Raw genomic sequence first — 20,237 nt, 5'->3', positions numbered from 1 at the left:
AGTATACAAGAAAATGTATTAGAAGAAAAAGGAAAGAAACCTCTAGCCAAGTTTCTTGGTTATCTATTTCTCAGTATATCTCTTCCTAAGATAACCACTGTTTCACTATGAATTGTTGCCTATATTTGTAGAAGAAAAAAATGGATGAGCCAGCATTTGCATATTTAACTGAGTTGCCTCAATTTGATGAGGAAATAATATGAAAAAGTTTAAGCTTTTTCACTAACTGCAACTAGCCATGTGTTTTCAACCCCTCCTTTCCTGCAGTTCCCTTAAAGACTCCTTCATAAGTTTCTCTCAGTCTTTCTTTCATAATTGTCAGCCACTTTAACTCACTAAAGTCATCTCATTCTGCTTATTTAAAACCTATCCTCTTCATTTTAAATGTTTTCTCCCCCCTCACCACAAGCGTGTGGAAGTAGTGGAGAGGGAGATGGGAGAGGAAGATTGTTCTCTTTCATATCTGCTCTCCCTGCTGAGCTAGGATGTTTTCACTCACTGTATCTATAGCCTGGTGGTAACAATTGTTAGGTTTTTGTTTGCTTGGGATTTTGTTTGATTTTGTTTGTTTTTGTTGTAAATATTGGTGGTCTCCAGAGATTGGCAGTAGAGGCTGTAAACCCCCTCAGCTCTACCCCTACCTTCTGAGTATGTTCAAATGAAAGCACAAGTGGGTGCCCAATTCTGCCAACTGTGCAAACACTTTAGGAAGAAGATACTCTTTAGAAGATACTATTTAGACATACATACATACATACAGTCTCCTACCCTGTTTTTGTAGCTCAGAGAAAGTCGCATTGCCCTGAAGCCCTTCTTAGACTTTATTCATCAAAGAGTGGGAAAGCCCGTACCATCTCCCAAACCTCCAGCCCATCTTTACCACTCACTCCACCAATGAAAAACCATTTTCTATCATTCCTTAATAATAACAAATTCTCTGGTGTAGATTTTGATAAAGTTCCTGTACGAAAAAGAGGCACTTCAGTGCTGAGTACCTCTGAATGTTGACTGCTGCTTAGAGTACTTCAAATACATCACTTTGGGGCGGGGGTTGGAGGGACCTGGTGTTTGTTACTTCAAATGCCAATTAACCATCCCTAGTGTATAGACTGAAGTTTAGATGACAGACATGCACAGGCACGGCACACTGCTTCTGCTTAACTACTTTAAAATTAAATTTCCATATAGATAAACAAGATAATTTCTAAACCGGAAGGGACTATTTGTTTCACAGATGAAAAATTTTAAGAACAAAGATTTAGTGTCAAAAGCTACCTGATAACATTTGTTAGGGCTAGAAAGTCTCATTACTACTTTCTTCCAGAGTTTCATTGGCTCTTTGTGCTAATATCATTTTGTTAAGTTTCACCAAAAATTAAAATGTTTTAACTTAAATGGGATCATGTCAAATGTATAGGCTAATTTAGGGATGATTGAGATGCACTTCAAAATTTCATGTGACAAAAAATCTGAAATAGCAAGGACATTTTTCTTCCCTATCATATTTGCTGCCCACTCCCCTCCCCGCAAAAAGGGAACATTCTCAGAGGTAAAACTACCAAAGATGGTTACTTTCCTAAACTGACTTCCCTCTGTGATCTTCTCCCCTACTTGCTGGTTCCTGAGGCTTCCCCTTTTGGTCTCTGATGAAAAGGCTGGGGCTTTGCTGACCCTGCTGTGCCATGTCTATGACTATGCATGCATCTGGGGCCAGGTGATGTGGAGGACAGAGAAGTAAAGCAGTGGGGGCTTATAACCCCCTCCTAAGACTGTTCCTCCTAAGACAGTTCCTCCAATCTGTGGGGAAATTTCCCTCCCTCAGAGTTTAGGCTCCCAGGGCTCCCCTTGTCTTCTCACCTGCTCCCAGCATGAGATTGCTTGTAGCTTGGGGCACAAGAGAACTGAGAAAAGGAAAATAAAGAAAAATGGAGGGTTAACCCATTCTCTCTGATATTAGGAGTTCTCTTTGTTCAGACAGCACTAGAGGGCTCCTGCTGGGTCTCTATCAGCCTACTTGTGCCTACTTTTGGGTTTTGGGCTGTACTGAGTTCAGACCAGGGGAATACCAGAGAGAAAAAATGGTAAACTCACCACTGGTTTGATGCTACTTCAGATTCCTGTCCTCTTCCCGTTTTTGCATGTTACCATTTGCTTTTCAGAGACCTCAGATAGCTGCTCTATCCTGTCCAGGTTTTAGAGCCACATTTTGAGGGAGACACAAGGTGCAGAGCATGCTTGCTCCATCTTACCTGAAACCAGAACTGAAAGTAACTTTTTCTGAGAAGCTGAACTGAGTCTATCCGTAGGGATTGAATGAACTATAATACATTCATTCAGTGGGGTTCTATGCAAGTATTACAAAGAACGTGACTACTCTGTGTGCTGTTATGGAACCATTGTCAAGATGTATTGTTAAATAGCAAGCTGTAGAATATTTATACATGTGTATATTTATGCTTATGTGTACATAAAATCTAGGAATACACACAAAAAAATGGTAACCATGGTGATTTCTGAGGAGAACTAGAAGGCTGGGAGACTGAGGAGATGGAGACCTGACTGACACCTCTGTACTATTAATATTTGCATGTATTGGCCAGTTGCAGTGGCTCACATCTGTAATCCCAGCGCTTTGGGAGGCTGAGGCAGGCGGATCACCTGAGGTCGGGAATTGGAGACCAGCCTGACCAACATGGAGAAATCTCGTCTCTACTAAAAATACAAAGTTAGCCAGGTGTGGTGGTGTGTACCTATAATCCCAGCCCCTCGGGAGGATGAGGCAGGAGAATCGCTTAAACCTGGGAGGCGGAGGTTGCGGTGAGCCGAGATCACGCCATTGCACTCCAGCCTGGGCAAGAAGAGTGAAACTGTCTCAAAAAAAAAAAAAAAAAATTACATGTATTATTGACTGCGGTAGATGAGACCTACTTCAGGTAGGCCTGGTGACACATTAAGAAATAAACCAAGGAAGGAGATGATGGGCCATTTGAGTGTTGACTTAGTCCTTTCTCTGGGCTAAATGCCCTAAGAGCCAGCAGTTCTTGGGTTCTCTGACCCCAACTGCTAAAATACTCGCCTTAGGGCCTGCCTCCATGAGGAACTAGGGAGATTTCAGATAGCCTCAGCCATACGTTTGTATTCTTTCATTTTATGAATGTATTTGTCAGTTCCATTGTTAAGTGAAAAAATTTAATAGAGGGCTAATCTGTGAACCGTGACTGTTCTATAGATAGATATTATATATGTATAAATACATACTTTGTGTGCATGTATATTTTTTCAATGTACCATTTTTAAGTATACACCAATACCTGGTTCCTTTCAAATTATTTTGGGCATGTATTTTTATTTTTAGGCTAATTCACCTAAATAAGATTGATCCTCATGCTCCAAATGAAATGCTGTATGGGCGAATAGGCTACATCTATGCTCTTCTTTTTGTCAATAAGAACTTTGGAGTGGAAAAGATTCCTCGAAGCCATATTCAGCAGGTACCACGTTTTTGTGTTTTCAGGAGTCTTTTTAGGATCCCATTTACTTACTACCTGCCTAAACTATTGTTTGTGCCTCTGTAGTTAGCACATTCCATATAAAGGAAGGTATATCTGGACCTCTAAAGGTTGGGCACAGTCCAAGAACCAATAGCTTTCTACGGAGTGCTGTTGGAAACATTTCTGACTCAGAGTCAGAAGGCCAGTTTGCTCCATTTCAGAATTTAGAGGCCCTCTCCAAAGAGGATTAGAGCCAAATTTCACCTCCCAGATGGAGGATCTTCTTTGGTGGTGCCTAGAGGAGTTTATGCTTTTCTTTGACAGGTGAACTCTTGTAAACTGTAATGCAAAGAGCTCAAGATCCTCTATGCCCTCCCCCTTCTAGGCTAAATATAGTCCCACACACTTCTCTGATGGAGAATTAAACTGTGCCTTTCCCTGGCTATAAGCTGGTGTCTAATTTGTCATGTTCCCCAGTACCTCTTAGCAAAAAAGTCTTTACCCCTCCAGGAAGGTTTTTGTTCAGTTAACTTGTTATTTTGGTTGGTTTTTCTCCCTGTAGATTTGTGAAACAATTTTAACCTCTGGAGAAAACCTAGCTAGGAAGAGAAACTTCACGGCAAAGTCTCCACTGATGTATGAATGGTACCAGGAATATTATGTAGGGGCTGCTCATGGCCTGGCTGGAATTTATTACTACCTGATGCAGGTAAGGAGTGATTATGGTGAAACTTTAAAATGTCCTTCCTGACCCATGTACTATAATGGGTGAGAAAACAGATATTCTAGTTCTAGTTTGTCATTCTGTCAACCACTGCATTACAGTAATCTCCTTGTAATTACTTGTCGTAGACTAACAAAAGTAATGTTTACGAAGGTGCCTTTAAAAGTGCATAAACATTAAAGGCCCTGCATTTTGAGATGATGTTTGATTTGCAGGTGACCTACTTGCCCACTTAGTGCCACTTGTGCAGACTAAAGTATTTTGACTTATAATTCTGTATGAAGTGCCTCTGCTCTTTCAGCCAGTGCTTTGAATTAAAAATATTATTCCACATTAAAAGGCACAACTGATTCCAACAAATTCCAGGAATAAGAACAAAATCAATAGAAAACAAATGAGCACTTGTTGCCTAATGCTCACTTAGAGAGCAAAGCTGAGGAGACTTTTACTTACCTGAAAAACAGCTGAATATGCTCTGCCCAACAGTTCTTAGGATCTAATACTATTGGGGCACATCAACCAAAGTCAAATAGACTAAAGACAGATAGAATTTACTGCAGCAAACATAACTTGGGAGAGATCAGAAGAGGACTTCTCAGGAGAGCATCATTTTGGGGGACTTATGAAGCACTCCTTAAGGAGAAATTGGCACTTCTGAATAAGAATTCATGGCAAAGAAAATTGATTTTTAATGGCAGCAGAGTACCCCTGTCACCTTCCCAAGGCACACTGTGGCATAAAGAAAAGTGTTTCATTAACGTGTTCAGCAGGAGTGCTTGGATATACATACTACCAGCTCTTTGAGTAGCTGGCTCTTATAATACAAGATCAGTGTTGGACCTGCCCTCTACCTATAAATAAACAAGGACAACAGAACTGAAAAACTCAAGATTATTAATACTTTTGAATGCAGAGTCACACATTGAGTGTTAGTGGCAATCAGAGACTAACTGGCGTATTCTACACTTTTCAATTAGAGGTTATATAATTAGGATGTTGACATTTAGACTTAAATTTCTTTATTTTTCTGGTACATATCTTCCTCTCTATTCCCAGTAGTAAATGTAGATTCCTAAAAGTTTTCAGGAAAGAAGAATCTTCTGAAGTTTCAAGGTTAGTTAGAATCAAACATATTAGAGGCCCTCTCCAAAGAGGATTAGACAGCCTTATCGAAATTTCATTGAAACAAATAATCAGGAGACATAGTTAGTGACTAGACAGCCTCATCAAACTTTCATTGAAACAAATAATCAGGAGACATACTCTGCCTCCTCATGTTAGCTGTAGTAAGAACTCTGAAAACCCAAGTATTGATTTTTCCATTTGCAGGTTATCTCTTTGAAATGATTTAATTTTTAATCCTGAAAGTCTATTCTAGTAGGTACCCCTTCATCAACGTAAAATAAAACATCATTATTTTTAGGCCATGTTGGGTAATTCCTGCAAGTTTGAGGAGAGTCCACTCATTCTACTGTAACAATCTGAGCTTAAATGCTATTCTTTGTATAAAATGAAATCTGTCTTCTAAATAACTCAGTGCACTTTCAGAATCTTGTGAAAGTCGTATTGTCAGCGTTACTTTGACCTCACCACGACCGCCTCCTGCCAGTGCTTCACACCACTGCCCACCCCTCACCACCACATGCCCCACACCTTGCCTAGCAAAACAGCACTTTGAATCTGTTAAAGACATTAGCAGTCATTGAATTAAGAACAGGACCAAAAGGAGAAACTAAAACGTGTATCAAAAATGGTGGCTCATATGCTGTATGTCAGTATGTCCTATGGATCTGTACGTTGTTATGTCAAAATAATGTGGCATTTAGATCAGTCCTAAATCCTCTGCAAAAAGACTTGATCTAGAGGCATGCTGTAGTTTGGAATCTAGATTCCAGGTCTCTTAACGTTAGTACCCTTTTTCTATTGAAAATACCACCTATCTCTTCTCTAAAGGTAATAACAAAAGTCATGCTTGGTTTGTCTAGTACATCTCTTTGTGACTTTTAAAGCTTGCTTTATATATTGAAACCATGGGAAACTTCTCTTACACTCACATTCATAGGCATTGACTTAGGAAAATTACTTATATGTATGTAGATAACAATTAATATTGACAAACAATATATACAAAATGCCGAGCACAGTGGCTCATGCCTGTTATCCCAGGACTTTGGGAGGCCGAGGTGGGCGGATCATCTGAGGTCAGGAATTCAAAACCAGCCTGGCCAACATGGTGAAACCCCGTCTTTACTAAAAATACAAAAATTAGCCAGGCGTGGTGACAGGCATCTGTAATCCCAAGTACTTGGGAGGCTGAGACAGGAGAATCACTTGAACCCGGGAGGTGGAGGTTGCAGGGAGCCAAGATCGCACCATTGCACTTCAGCCTGGGTGACAAGAGTGAAACTCCATCTCAAAAAAAAAAAAAAAGAAAAAAGAAAAGCAATATATACAAAAGGCCCTAAGAGTTAACTGATAGCAATTTTACTTTGTCCCATTGTTTAAAATTTTTAAATGAAATCACAAAAGATTAAAATAAAGGCATCCAATAGGTGGAAAAATTGGATGAAATCCAAAACCTCTTAATGACCTTCCATTTCCTCTTAGCCATGCTTTTTTTCTGGTTTAAATATACTGAGACCTAGGAAGGCTTATTTGCTTCAGCAGAACTAATAATTTCCTTCTCATTTTTAGCCCAGCCTTCAAGTGAGCCAAGGGAAGTTACATAGTTTGGTCAAGCCCAGTGTAGACTACGTCTGCCACCTGAAATTCCCTTCTGGCAATTACCCTCCATGTATAGGTGATAATCGAGATCTGCTTGTCCATTGGTGCCATGGTGCCCCTGGGGTAATCTACATGCTCATCCAGGCCTATAAGGTACTGTGTGTATTTTTGAAATAAATTTTTTTAAATAACCAAAAATGTATAATTTAAAATTAGTTTTATCCTAATCCATAAAGGAACAATAAATAAATCTCTTGTGGGACCTAAGATCACTTTACTAAATGAATTATAATTCATTCTCACCATCTATCTGTACCATAGCAGGCATTGTTTCATATCCTACTTTTAACAACACTTAGGTTGCAATGAGATATTGTTTATGATCCAGCATATTATCTAGCAGTTCCACTCCTAGGTGTGTACTCAAAAGAACCAAAACTAAGAATTCAAACAGATGCTATACACCAGCATTCATAGCGGCATTATTTATAATTGCCACAGGTGAAAATAATCCAAGTACTCATCAACAGATGAATTGATAAAGTTAATGGGTGCAGCACACCAACATGGCACATGGATACATATGTAACAAACCTGCACATTGTGCACATGTACCCTAAAACTTAAAGTATTATAATAATAATAATAATAATAAATGTCATATATACAATGGAACATATCACAATGCAATGGATTATTATTCTATTAAAAGAATGACTTTCTGATACATATTACAATGTGGATGAACCGTGAAAACATGCTAAGTGAAATAAACAGATATAAAAGGACAAATATTGTATGATTCCATTGTAGTGCATAAATAACACTAATAAAAAGCATGCCTTCACAGAACTACAATCAAAGAAGAGCTTTAGTTGAGAAAAAAAAAAATCTATGACCATTGGTGCCAAATCAACGGATTACAACTCTTCAGACTATTGCTGGGCACTGGAATCTCATAAATAAGCTTTTAGTGTATCATATTCTACATTTCAGAAAATTAGATATATTAATAATAGAAAACTTTTTAAACCGCCTTATCCTACTTTTAAGAACACTTAGGTTGCAATGAGATATTAAAAATATCTACTCAGAATATTTCCCAAGTCTTTGATGAAGATATAGGAGGCAGTAAAAGATTGTAAAGGTCTATCTCTATTTTTCTGACTGCATATTTAATAAAGAACAGTTGTTCTTCTCCAGTGTGTAAAGAAACTTCCTAATAGTGAAGAGGGCATCAGAGTTACAAAGAAGATAGCATGTGTTCTTTGGAAAGTCACTCATGATAAAAGCAAGTTGCAAATTAAATAATGCTGCTTCCTCAGTAACACCCACATAAACACACATGCACAGAAAGCTTAGACTGTACCTATAGTCATGCACAGTTTTTTTTAAAGCCAAACTAGTCGATTTTAGTAATTGTCACTAGCAATATGACACATCCCTCTGTCACTAAATCCTTTACCCTTTCTTGCCAAGCCATCTCCCTCTTTCCTCCTTATCTATCAGGAAGGAATATCAATGGAACTTTCTTTTATATCCCGTATAATAAAATGCATGTCCTTTGCCTCTGCAGGTATTCAGAGAGGAAAAGTATCTCTGTGATGCCTATCAGTGTGCTGATGTGATCTGGCAATATGGGTTGCTGAAGAAGGGATATGGGCTGTGCCACGGTTCTGCAGGGAATGCCTATGCCTTCCTGACACTCTACAACCTCACGCAGGATATGAAGTACCTGTATAGGGCCTGTAAGGTAGGAGTCAGAACCACCAAATAGAAAGCAGCTCGGTGGCTCACACCTGTAATCTCAGCACTTTGGGAGGCCGAGGCAGGCGGATCACCTGAGGTCAGGAGTTCGAGACAGCCTGGCTAACATGGTCTCTACTAAAATGACAAAAAATTAGCCAGGTGTGGTGGCAGGCGCCTATAATCCCAGCTACTTTGGAGGCTGAGGCACAAGAATCACTTGAACCCGGGAGGCAGAGGTTGCAGTGAGCCAAGATCACACCATTGTACTCCAGCCTGGGTGACAAGAGTGAAACTCCATCTCAAAAAAAAAAAAAAAAAAAAAAAAGCAGGTCTTCCAGGAGGTTGTAGAAAGGGTTCTAGTTCATCTGATTTAATTCATTTATCCCTAAAACCATAGGTCTTGGATAACAAATACAGTTATTTAAGGAAAACCTTGAAAAGCTTTTCAATTAAATTAGAATTCCTTTAAAGGGACATAATTCTACTCAACAGCATTAATGGGAGAAAAAAAGATGTAGGGTGATTTTGTGCCTTTCTTCTTGAATAACCTTGGAGATACGTGAGACTCAGACAGCTCATTAAATTCCTCCCATGCTGTGCACTCTCTTTCAAACCATCCTTTTCTCTGCATTAATCTCCTTTCTCCGATGTGAAGGTAGTGTTTGACTTTTCAGAGTAATTTGTATAGACAACCTCTTAACTTTTGGGGGGGTCTCTGGAAGAAATCACTATATTTATTTAACTTGGTCTCATTTTCAGTTTGCTGAATGGTGCTTAGAGTATGGAGAACATGGATGCAGAACACCAGACACCCCTTTCTCTCTCTTTGAAGGTATTTTGTACACTTTATTTATTTGCCTTATAATATTAGCATCTACTTCTCTGCTTGGTAATTAATGTATTTGAATTTAAGTTTTAGCAAAAAATTTTATAATTATTCTTAAACTACGTTTTTATTTCCTAATATGCTAAATCGATATTAAAAATCAATTAGCACATGTAATACCACAGTCCCAATACTGGTAGTCATCAGGTGACTCCCTTTTATGGAGCCAGGCATATGTTGGGCATTTTGCAGATGCCGTCATAAATCATTCAGCAAAAACTTACAGGCACTACTACCTTCATGTCATAGCCAAGGAGACTGAGGCTCAGGAGCTTACGTTTGGTAAATGGCAGGGCTGTGACTTGAACTTGTCTGGCTCCATTCTTTCTCCAGTCTTCCACTGGAATATAAGGCTGAGCACCTCACTAGTGATCTCTTCTAATGTTGAACTGCAGTGTATGTAAACATAGATTCACACTTCATTTAAATCATTGCCGTTAATATTGTAATGTTGTTAATGTTAAAAAATGGAGCCCTCCTTCGTTTTTGCAGAGTTGTAACTGCTCTCGGGGGGTGTCAGTGAGGTGAGGAAAAAGCCATAGGATGCCGAAGGAGGAGGGCCAGGAGGACACCCCCACCCTCCAGTGTGGCCTTGATCCAGACCTTAGGGATGAGGCTGTCACTGGTGGGCACCCTTTGTTGATGTTTGTGTGTTTGAATAGACTGAAATGCTGTGACTTTTTTTGTCAATAAGGATATGGGGGAAAAAAACCATCCTGTGAAATAGAGTCATTTGGTATAATAACTTTTGCCTCTTTCTCTTTCTTCAGGAATGGCTGGAACAATATATTTCCTGGCCGACCTGCTAGTCCCCACAAAAGCCAGGTTCCCTGCATTTGAACTCTGAAAGGAAAGAAAGCATGCCATCTGCAACTCACTGCATGACCCTTTCTGTATATTCAAACCCAAGCTAAGTGCTTCCGTTGCTTTCCAAGGAAACAAAGAGTCAAACCGTGGACTTGATTTTGTTAGCTTTTTTCAGAATTTGTCTTCCATTTAGTTCCTTTCCATTATCATTTACTTTTACTTAGAAGTATCCAAGGAAGTCTTTTAACTTTAATTTCCATTTCTTCCTAAAGGGAGAGTGAGTGATATGTACAGTGTTTTGAGGTTGTATACATATATTCCAGAACTTGGAGGAAATGTTATTTAAGTTTATGAATATAACCATCTGTTACTATTCTAAAAATGTTTTAAAGAAACTCAATATAGATAAAGATAAATATGTGACTATTATTGGGTATTGCACTTCACTTCTCTTTAATATTTTTCCTCCAACTGCAGGGCAATTTTATGACTTGCTTTTCTCTAGGTGGTTCATTTTGAAAGGGGACAGAAATATAACTAAATGCTCCTGGGAGAAAAATTCCGAGAGTTGCAATCTGGACTTGGGACCTAAATATCATTTTTTAAATTCTTGATGCCTATTTGGACTAGAGGTAAACATACTTTCAAATTTGCCTGTTTTTGTCGGTAAGGCATACAGCCTTCAGAAGCCAACACTTTTAATCAAAAACTTATAAAACGTGATGATCACTGTGAAAATTCTGAGTTGAAGGTTAGTTCAAGATAAGCTAACAATAACAGTCTGTGTTTTCTCTAAAATAATCTGAGTTTTTTGGAACTCTTTATTTAAATATGTTTGTTTTTCAGTATTCAAATAAGATCAGGAAGCCAATTTTCTATGTATGAATATGCTTTGACCTAGGATTTCAGTCCACTCTGACTGACTTTCTAAACTTTAACTTGGGTTTTTACAGTGACTGTGCATTAGTGCTGACTCTTTGGTATAAGCCATAAAATATTTTCCTTCCTATCAATTTATCTGAACTTTGGTCTTTTCACTAAACAGTACAGTATTCTACTTCTGTTTAAAAAGGGGGGATGAGAAAGGGAATACTATTTAACCAATAACTTGAATAAAAACACTAAACTAAGCTTTTAATAGAAATGCTTTTTATTGAGGAGGTATTATCCAGAGTTCATGCTTAAGAACAAATGCATCTTTGCATATCCTAGGCTTAACAATTCATCAGTTTCTGAGACCACAGAATCAGGTTTTCTGTAGTAGATAAAGACTCTCTGGTGCTTCAAATTCTGTACAAGTGTTTTGACTCATTAGCTTCTACTCCTTCTATTACTGCCTTTGCCTGGCTTGTTTTGTCTCTTTGCAACTGATTTTGCAAAAAAAAATGTAGCTTTAAAATAACAGGGTCTAAGTATTTTAAATGTGCCTATTTCACAGCTCTCTTGGTCACAAAAACATGCTATTTTTATTGGAACTTCAAACAAAATCCCCACTGAGTATGTACTGGTTCCAGCAGGTGGCAGTCTCCTATTATCTCCTGTTTAGCACAAAAAGAGCTAATATTATTGGAAACTGACCCTTTAAAGGCCACTGGCAGTAGGATTTAAAAAGCAGCCCACTGCTCAATTTCTAGGATCAGCTTCCTCCTTCTGTGACTTGTGTAAGTTGGCACTACCTTGTGCCTCTCAGATTGCTGAAGTTCTGCTGCTAAGCATGTGCATGCTCTGCCTTTCTAGTGAAAGTTTTCAATCAGCGATATCAGCACTTACAGTAAGAAGTAAAAGTAGTGCACAGCAAAGCTAATTTGCCTTTGCCTGGGGTGTTCAGCTTGAAAGAATAAAGCTCATTTGGTTTAGTTAAATGTCTTACTCTACTGTGCCTATGCTTTTAGTTGTGTTACTAAGCAAGGGAAAAATAACACTTTCTCTGAGCCAGAGAAAACGTGATCACAGTTCTCCAAGCATCGTGATAGCAATGCTTAACCCCAGGAAGATTTCAAGGCAGGGAGAAGAACATTTCAAATAAGATTCTTGTTAACCCATTTATGCCTAGTGTTCCATTATTGGAACGCTAAGCTTGTGGGAGTCATTTACATCCTACTGCTCAAAGTCATTGCCAAGGTCTGATTTTTCACACAAAAAATTGCAACCCCCAGCATAAATGGGTTAGCTACTGTCATCTGTTAGCAAATTCATCCACACAAACACAATTCAAGTTTGTTTTTTTTAAGCTTTTCAAAACTTATTAAACTGGCACAATTTTATATGTATGCTATTTGTTGTATTTATGTTTAAGAGCAAAAAAGTTTTGATGGGATTTTAAATTCAGGCAAAGCCTACAACGCAGAGACAATCCCCTAACAACATGGTAGTAACTAAAGAAACTTTTATACTAGGCTTCTTAGTTTTAAAAGGAAGTGGCATCATTGTTTCAGTTCTAGTTTGTATTTTTCTCTCAGATATTTTTCTTCTTTAAAAATCTTTCCCATAAGTTGGTTCCTAGAAAACTCAGTACCATCTGTTATCTCTGTACAGGGACTAGGTAATAACACCTTCAAAGGTTGTCAAGCAGTGTTCATTTACCCTGTCACATGTTTCTGTTTCTATAGTAATTTCAAAATTGCAAATAGTTAACTTTTCATCATGTAAAAAATGTTAACATTATCCTATTTCCATAGATACCATGGACTGTGGTGTGGCCTGAGTTGTCAGTCTTTAATCCTGAGTCATGTGGCTCTCTCTTTTCATCTTTGATGTCAGTTCCAATTATTTGGCATCAGAAACCTTCATGGTAGGTAGAGTTTTAGGTAAAAGTGGATCTAGGATTACTTTCTTTATTAACATTTCCTTAATAACTGAATTGAGAGACATACGCTGCTACTATGTCCTCAGGTTAATTTTTGTCTGATCTTACGATGCCCTGCCTTTTACTAGCTACTTTAGAAATAGAAAATGTGAAGAGTGACTATTTACACATATACTCCTTTGGCTGCTAGAACTCATCTGTAGTCCTTTATTATTTACACTGAATTCCAATTTCATTTCTGCTTCTGCTAAATAAGAGCACCTCATTCCTGTGTTTACTATTGAGCTGTAGATGAACTGTTTCTCTAATTATAAAGCAAACTGTTTGGGATATTCAGGGAAACTACCCCAATGTTATGTTGTCATTTAATGGGAAAGGCTGGGATCATATGTATTTCTATGTTCTGTAAAGTATTTGACTTACTAGTTCTCAATAAAATTTTATTAGGACTATATATCATCATGTGCTTTTTGTTTGCTTTGGTTTAAACTTGAGAAATATTTTCCCTCAATGGTAAGTTATTGAGGGATCTGGCCAGCAGCCCGCATTGCAACGGGGCTCTCTCTTTGTTCCCAGGTGGATTGGCAGGTTGAGAAATAATAGACGCACACAAGATAGTGAAAGCCGGGTCCAGGGGGGTCACCACCTTCTGGTCCTGCGGTGCCAACAATGCGCTGGATATACCAGCATTTATTATTAAGTTTAGTGAGGGCAGGGGTAGGTTAGTGAGGAATTTAGGGTCATTTGATTATGAGGTGAGATGGTCACATGGGGATGAAGTAATTCTTCAACATAACATCTGTATGCAGAAGTACAGTATACAGAGATAAGAATTTACAATATAGTGTGTGCATCAGTAATTTTTAACAGAGCCTTAAAACAGAAACACGTCTTTCCATAACCTATGATTAGCAAGATATTAATCAGCAGTAACAGTTGCAGCAAAAGCTGGTTACAAACAATCCATAGAAACAGGACGTGAAGCTAGACAACTGGTTAGACCAGAAATTCTCAGAAGGGAGTATGCCTTAACCCTAAAGAGGCCTAGAAGAGCCGTGGCATAATGAGGGCGTTTATAGCCCTATCTTATCCATATGGACAGGCACCCCCCCATGCGTCCGTTTATAGGCTCTCCACAAGGGTCACATTCCATTCCCAGAGCTATGAACATCTGCTTTTCTGGGATAGGAATCTTGGTGATGTGAAACCTCCCTGACTGCACGTCCATTCATAGGCTATCTGCAGGGGGAAGCACATCACGTGCTGTTGGCTCATTCTGGCAGTCCAACCTGGCATTGTCTTTACACAATCCTGCATGCAACTTTAATTTACAATAATCAGGAGCATTTCATCTTTTATTCCATAGCAATAGTTTGAGGGGGTCTCCCTACGGCAGGTGAAGGTTTTTTTTCTCTATACACCTATTTCCTAGGCTTTGCTCCGTTTTCTTCATTGTTGGATAAAACAAGATTTGCACTACTGTCTGAAGATAGAGATTTATAAGTGGAAAATATTTTTAAATCTGATCATTATAGAATTAGGAGGAATCTACTAGGCTTCAAGAACAGTGTATTAACCATCTCATAAGAATCTACTGTGGGGTTAATAACTAAAGGCCTAATTCTAGAAATTTATTTTCCTGATGATCAATTCTGCTTTGAATAGAAAAGGGGGGGATTAAATGAGGCATAATTATAAAATATATATGCAGAGATTAGAAAAATTTTGCTGAGTCACTTGGGATGACTTTGTGCCACTACTTTTTATGACACAGCCACCACAACAGAGATTTGATAAATTATAAAATACTTGTTTTCATCTCTAAATTACAGTTTGTGTGCTGGTACATATGATTAAAATGTCCTTCATACCCAAAGTCTATTTATTGAATGACTGATAATACTGAGGATAAATGCAGAGTTACATTTATTTCTCTCATTTGAATGAAGTAAAGGTATGTATGGTAATATCAAGACTCTAGATGTAGGCAGTGAGGCATGGAGAGGACACTACCTCGCAAAGTCCACACAGAGATTGCAAAATGATGCTTAGAAAGGTCCTGCTAACTCTACGAGGTCAGTTTCCATTGGCAAGGCCAGCTCTAGTTTACCGCTCCCTGGCTTATCCTCCTACTACGAGAAAAATAATGACAGGCACAATAAGTTGCACCACAGTTGTAACCTCATGAATGAAGAAAACCTCAAGATATTTGTTTTTTGTGACTTACCTATAGTATATTTTTTCCTAATTTTGCATTGGAAAAGATCTTAGCCTTTCTCCTCCTCTTCACACTCTCTGAATAGAAAAGAATAATAATTTTTATGTCATATTTTTTTCCAAGATAGTTCCCACTGTGGATTCAAAGTTATTAAAATTCTCATGTCTTCTCTATTCTATTAAGCATCATTTAAACTGAAAACCTACAAGTCAGTTCCCTGAAAATTTGCTTTCTCATTGTTTCTCATCCAAATTTGCCCTCTTCCTTCTAAAGCTGTGGGTCAATTAACAAAACGAGAACTCAGGCTTATTTTTTTCTTTTTTTTTTTTGTAACAATGACAAACATATTGGCTTTATTGGTCCCATGATGTAAACTGTCTAAACACTATTTTCCAGAAGCCCTGTGCTAGTGCATCCTCAGGGACTTATTTGGCAATTTTGTGAGTAATAGGAGAAGGCAGCAAAGACAATAAGCCAAGAGCTGAAATAACGAGGATTGAGAAATGGATCTTAGCAGGGCTGCTGCTCATAGTTGACCAGTTTAGTTTCACATTTCTACATTATGTTAACTTTTCAACCACATGAAAATTACAACATGGTAACATTAAGTCTGCAACTAATGTTCTAATACTCAACAAGTAAGTGTTAGACAAAGCATTTGTGAGGCACTTAGTCATGTAGGGAAACACGAGACTTTATAAGTCAGTTTATAAAATAGTGTCCCAATTGCCTAATTTCTCTTTGATGGAGCCGGGATGTTAAGAAAGGCATTTATAAACCAGAAAATACTGATGTGGCTCATTGTGAAAGATGATATTGTTTTCTCAGGATTCAGCATTCAGAAATGAACATGCCCTCTCTTGCTGATACAATCTGAACTGCTGGTATTTTCAGTTTTTATGATGCTGATATGCCATTTTATTAATCATCCCATGACCAATGCCTTAAAATCATTTATGCCCAAAATTCATTAAACATGCTATCTTTATGTGCAAGGTACTGGCTAGGGGATCTGTTTGCATAAGGTAGACATCTCTACTCTGGCAACTCAGTCTGGCGAAGACAGGTGACTGGATAAGTAATTGCAAGGAAATGTGTTATAATAATCCTATCACCACTCCAACTACTCTTCCCATTATTCCATAACTTCATGTATATTGGGTCTCTCATATGGCCTGCGGTTTCTATCTGTGGAGATACTGGAGTTTAGAACTCTAATAGGAGGAAGACAATTTAAAAGCCAATCAGCCAGCCCAGAAGCACTCAGAGTTCTTTCATTTGGACCACCTTGATGATGGGCAAGGTGGAGGGAAATTTGAAGACAAAGAGTCCTTTGCCCCCTGTTGCAGGAAGTCAGGGACCTTGAATGGAGGGACCGGCTGAAGCCATGGCAGAAGAACATAAATTGTGAACATTTCGTGGACATTTATTAGTTCTTTAAAGTAATACTTCTATAATTTCTTACACCTGTCTTTACTGCAGTCTCTGAACATAAATTGTGAAGATTCAATGGACACTTAACACTTCCTCAATCAATACTCTTTTGATTTCTTATGCCTGTCCTTAATCTCTTAATCTTGTCATCTTCGTAAGCTGAGGATGTAGGTCACCTTAGGACCTTGTGATGATTGCTGCGTTAACTGCACAAATTGTTTGTAGAGCATGTGTGTTTGAACAATATGAAATCTGGGCACCTTGAAAAAAGAACAAGATAACAGCAATGTTCAGAGAACAAGGGAGATAACCTTAAAATCTGGCTGCCTGTGAGCTGGGTGGAACAGAGCCATATTTCTCTTCTTTCAAAAGCAAATAGGAGAAATATCACTGAATTCTTTTTATCAGCAAGGAACATCCTTGAGAAAGAGAATGCATCCTTAAGGGGAGGCCTCTGAAATGGCCACTTTGAGGACAGCTGTCTTTTACAGTTGTAGCTAAGGGATGAAATAAGCCTCGGTCTCCTGTAGCGCTCCTAGGCTTATTAGGATGAGGAAATTCCTGCCTAATAAATTTAAGTCAGACCAGTTGTCTGCTCTCAAACCTTGTCTCCCAATAAGATGTTATCAATGACAATGCGTGCCTGAAACTTCATTAGCAATTTTAATTTTGCCTTGGTCCTGTGGTCCTGTGATCTTGCCCTGCCTCCATTTGCCTTGTGATATTTTATTACTTTGTGAAGCATGTGATCTCCGTGACCTACACCTTATTCGTACACTACTTCCTTCTTTGAAAATCACTGATAAAAACTTGCTGGTTTTACGGCTCAGGGGGGATCACGGAACCTGCCAACATGTGATGTCTCCCCCAGACACCCAGCTTTAAAATTTCTCTCTTTTGTACTCTGTCCCTTTATTTCTCAGAATGGCCGACACTTGAGGAAAATAGAAAAGAACCTATGTGAAATATCAGGGGTGAATTTCACCCGATATCTGGCACACAACATGGTCCATGCATGTGGAGTAATGGGAGATACCCCATACTTTCAATATAAACCTGCAGGAAAACCATGCCCTAAAAATTTTGAGGGCCCATCTAAAACTTTAATTTGGGAAGATTGCGTTAACTCACACACAGTAATATTAAAAAATGACTCATATGGTTTAGAAATAGACTGGCCACCAAAGGGCTATTTAAAAAACAATTGCTCCTCTGGTGGAAGGGAATGCCTGGAGGCTACTTATTTTATTTCTTATAGGGAGAATGAGAATCATCATTCTACTTTGCATAGGAGGTTCAACTCATTCTTTCCCTTAAAATAGGAAGATAAAGGCATTACCCCCACGAGGCCTCATATGATACTCCCCATTCTGAGCCCAGAACACCCAGAACTTTAGAAATTGGCTATTGCCATGTTTAGACTGCGAGTATGGGAAGGGGAAACTATTCTGTTGTCCCCACTACCGTCCCCCTCTCTCAGTATCAACATAGATCCAGACATTCTACTTCACTTACCTCCAACCTGACTGTTCACGTACAGAGTTGTGTTAAGCTTCCTTACATGCTGTTAGTGGGAAATATCAAAATTTGGATGAATAATCAAACTGTCCAATGCATTAATTGTCATTTATACACTTGTATTAACTCCCATTTTGACTCCAAGAAAAGTGTAATGTTGGTTCAAGCTCAAGAAGGAATCTGGATTCTGGTAACTTTACCCAGACCTTGGGAATCCTCTCCCTCAATATATTTAATTAATGAAGTGTTACAGCAAATTCTAAAAAGATCTAAGAGATTTGTTTTCACTTTAATCGCTGTTATTGTGGGCCTAATTACAGTCACTGCAATGGCCACCACTGCGAGAATGGCGTTACATCAATCTATTCAAATGGCTCATTTTGTTAATGATTGGCAAGCCAAGTCCACCCAAATGTGGAATTCTCAACAAGGCATTGATCAAAAATTGGCTAATCAAATTAATGATGTTAAGACAGTCTGTTATTTGGCTTGGAGATCAGGTAGTGAGTCTCAAACATCACATGCAAATGCAGTGCGATTGGAATACTTCGGATTTCTGTATCAACCTGTATTCCTATAACAAGACTGATCATTCATGGGAAATGGTCAAAGGCCACCTTCTGGTTAGGGAAGATAATTTATCACTGGACATAACTACATTAAAGAAACAAATTTTTGAAGACTCTCAAGCTCACCCATTGTGCCTGGAGCTGAGGCTTTAGATCAGGTGGCAGAAAATCATTCTAGACTAAACCCCACAACTTAGATGAAGTCTATTAGGGGCTCCACTGTAGTAAATTTTGGAATTATGTTTCTCTGTTTAATTGGCTTGTCTTTAGTGTGCCAGACCAGTCAAAGAATCCTGCATCAAAATCGAGAGAACGAACAAGCCTTCATCGCCATGGCACATTTATATAAAAAGAAAGGGAGAGATGTTGCAGGAAGTCAGGGACCCCGAATGGAGGGACCGGCTGAAGCCATGGCAGAAGAACATAAATTGTGAAGATTTCATGGAGATTTATTAGTTCTCTAAATTAGTACTTTTATAATTTCTTATGCCTGTCTTTACTGCAATCTCTGAACATAAATTTTGAAGATTTAATGGACACATCACTTCCTTAATCAATACTCTTGTGATTTCCTGTGACTGTCTTTACTTTAATCTCTTAATCCTGTCATCTTCCTAAGCTAAGGATGTATGTTGCCTCAGGACCCTGTAATGATTGCATTAACTGCACAAATTGTTTGTAGAGCATGTGTGTTTGAACATATGAAATCTGGGCACCTTGACAAAAGAACAAGATAACAGCAATGTTCAGAGAACAAGGGAGATAACTTTAAACTCTGGCTGCCTGTGAGCCAGGTGGAACAGAGCCATATTTCTCTTCTTTCAAAAGCAAATAGGAGAAATACTGCTGAATTCTTTTTCTCAGCAAGGAACATTTCTGAGAAAGAGAATGTGACCCTAAAGGGAGGCCTCTGAAATGGCCACTTTGGGGACAGCTGTCTTTTACGGTCATAGCTAAGGGATGAAATATGCCCTGGTCTCCTGTAGCGCTCCCAGGCTTATTAGGATGAGGAAATTCCGCCTAATAAATTTTAGTCAGACCGGTTGTCTGCTCTCAAACCTTGTCTCCTGATAAGATGTTATCAATGACAATGCGTGCCCAAAACTTCATTAGCAATTTTAATTTCACCCTGGTCCTGTGGTCCTGTGATCTCGCCCTGCCTCCATTTGCCTTGTGATATTTTATTACCTTGTGAAGCATGGGATCTCTGTGACCCACACCCTATTCATACACTCCCTCCCCTTTTGAAAATCACTAATAAAAACTTGCTGGTTTTACGGCTCGGGGCATCACAGAACCTGCCGACATGTG

General features: G+C 38.7%; 1 protein-coding gene across 3 annotated transcripts in view; it reads left to right on the top strand.

Annotated features, from left to right (window-relative positions):
* LANCL1 (LanC like 1) overlaps window positions 1-13,641 on the top strand; it is a 44,780-nt gene extending 31,139 nt beyond the window's left edge. For all 3 annotated transcript variants that reach the window (XM_003254027.2, XM_003254026.2, XM_030802652.1), the window contains exons 5-10: window positions 3,356-3,491; window positions 4,054-4,200; window positions 6,910-7,092; window positions 8,516-8,692; window positions 9,448-9,520; window positions 10,345-13,641. In XM_003254027.2, the coding sequence (XP_003254075.1) occupies window positions 3,356-3,491; window positions 4,054-4,200; window positions 6,910-7,092; window positions 8,516-8,692; window positions 9,448-9,520; window positions 10,345-10,421 (793 nt within the window). In that variant the 3' untranslated portion in view covers window positions 10,422-13,641. The remainder of the gene's footprint in view (window positions 1-3,355; window positions 3,492-4,053; window positions 4,201-6,909; window positions 7,093-8,515; window positions 8,693-9,447; window positions 9,521-10,344) is intronic.
* The last annotated feature ends 6,596 nt before the right edge of the window (window positions 13,642-20,237 follow it).

The sequence above is a fragment of the Nomascus leucogenys genome, chromosome 22a (genome assembly GCF_006542625.1).
Source record: "Nomascus leucogenys isolate Asia chromosome 22a, Asia_NLE_v1, whole genome shotgun sequence".
NCBI lineage: Eukaryota > Metazoa > Chordata > Mammalia > Primates > Hylobatidae > Nomascus > Nomascus leucogenys.
This window is presented reverse-complemented; position numbering and strand designations above follow the sequence as displayed.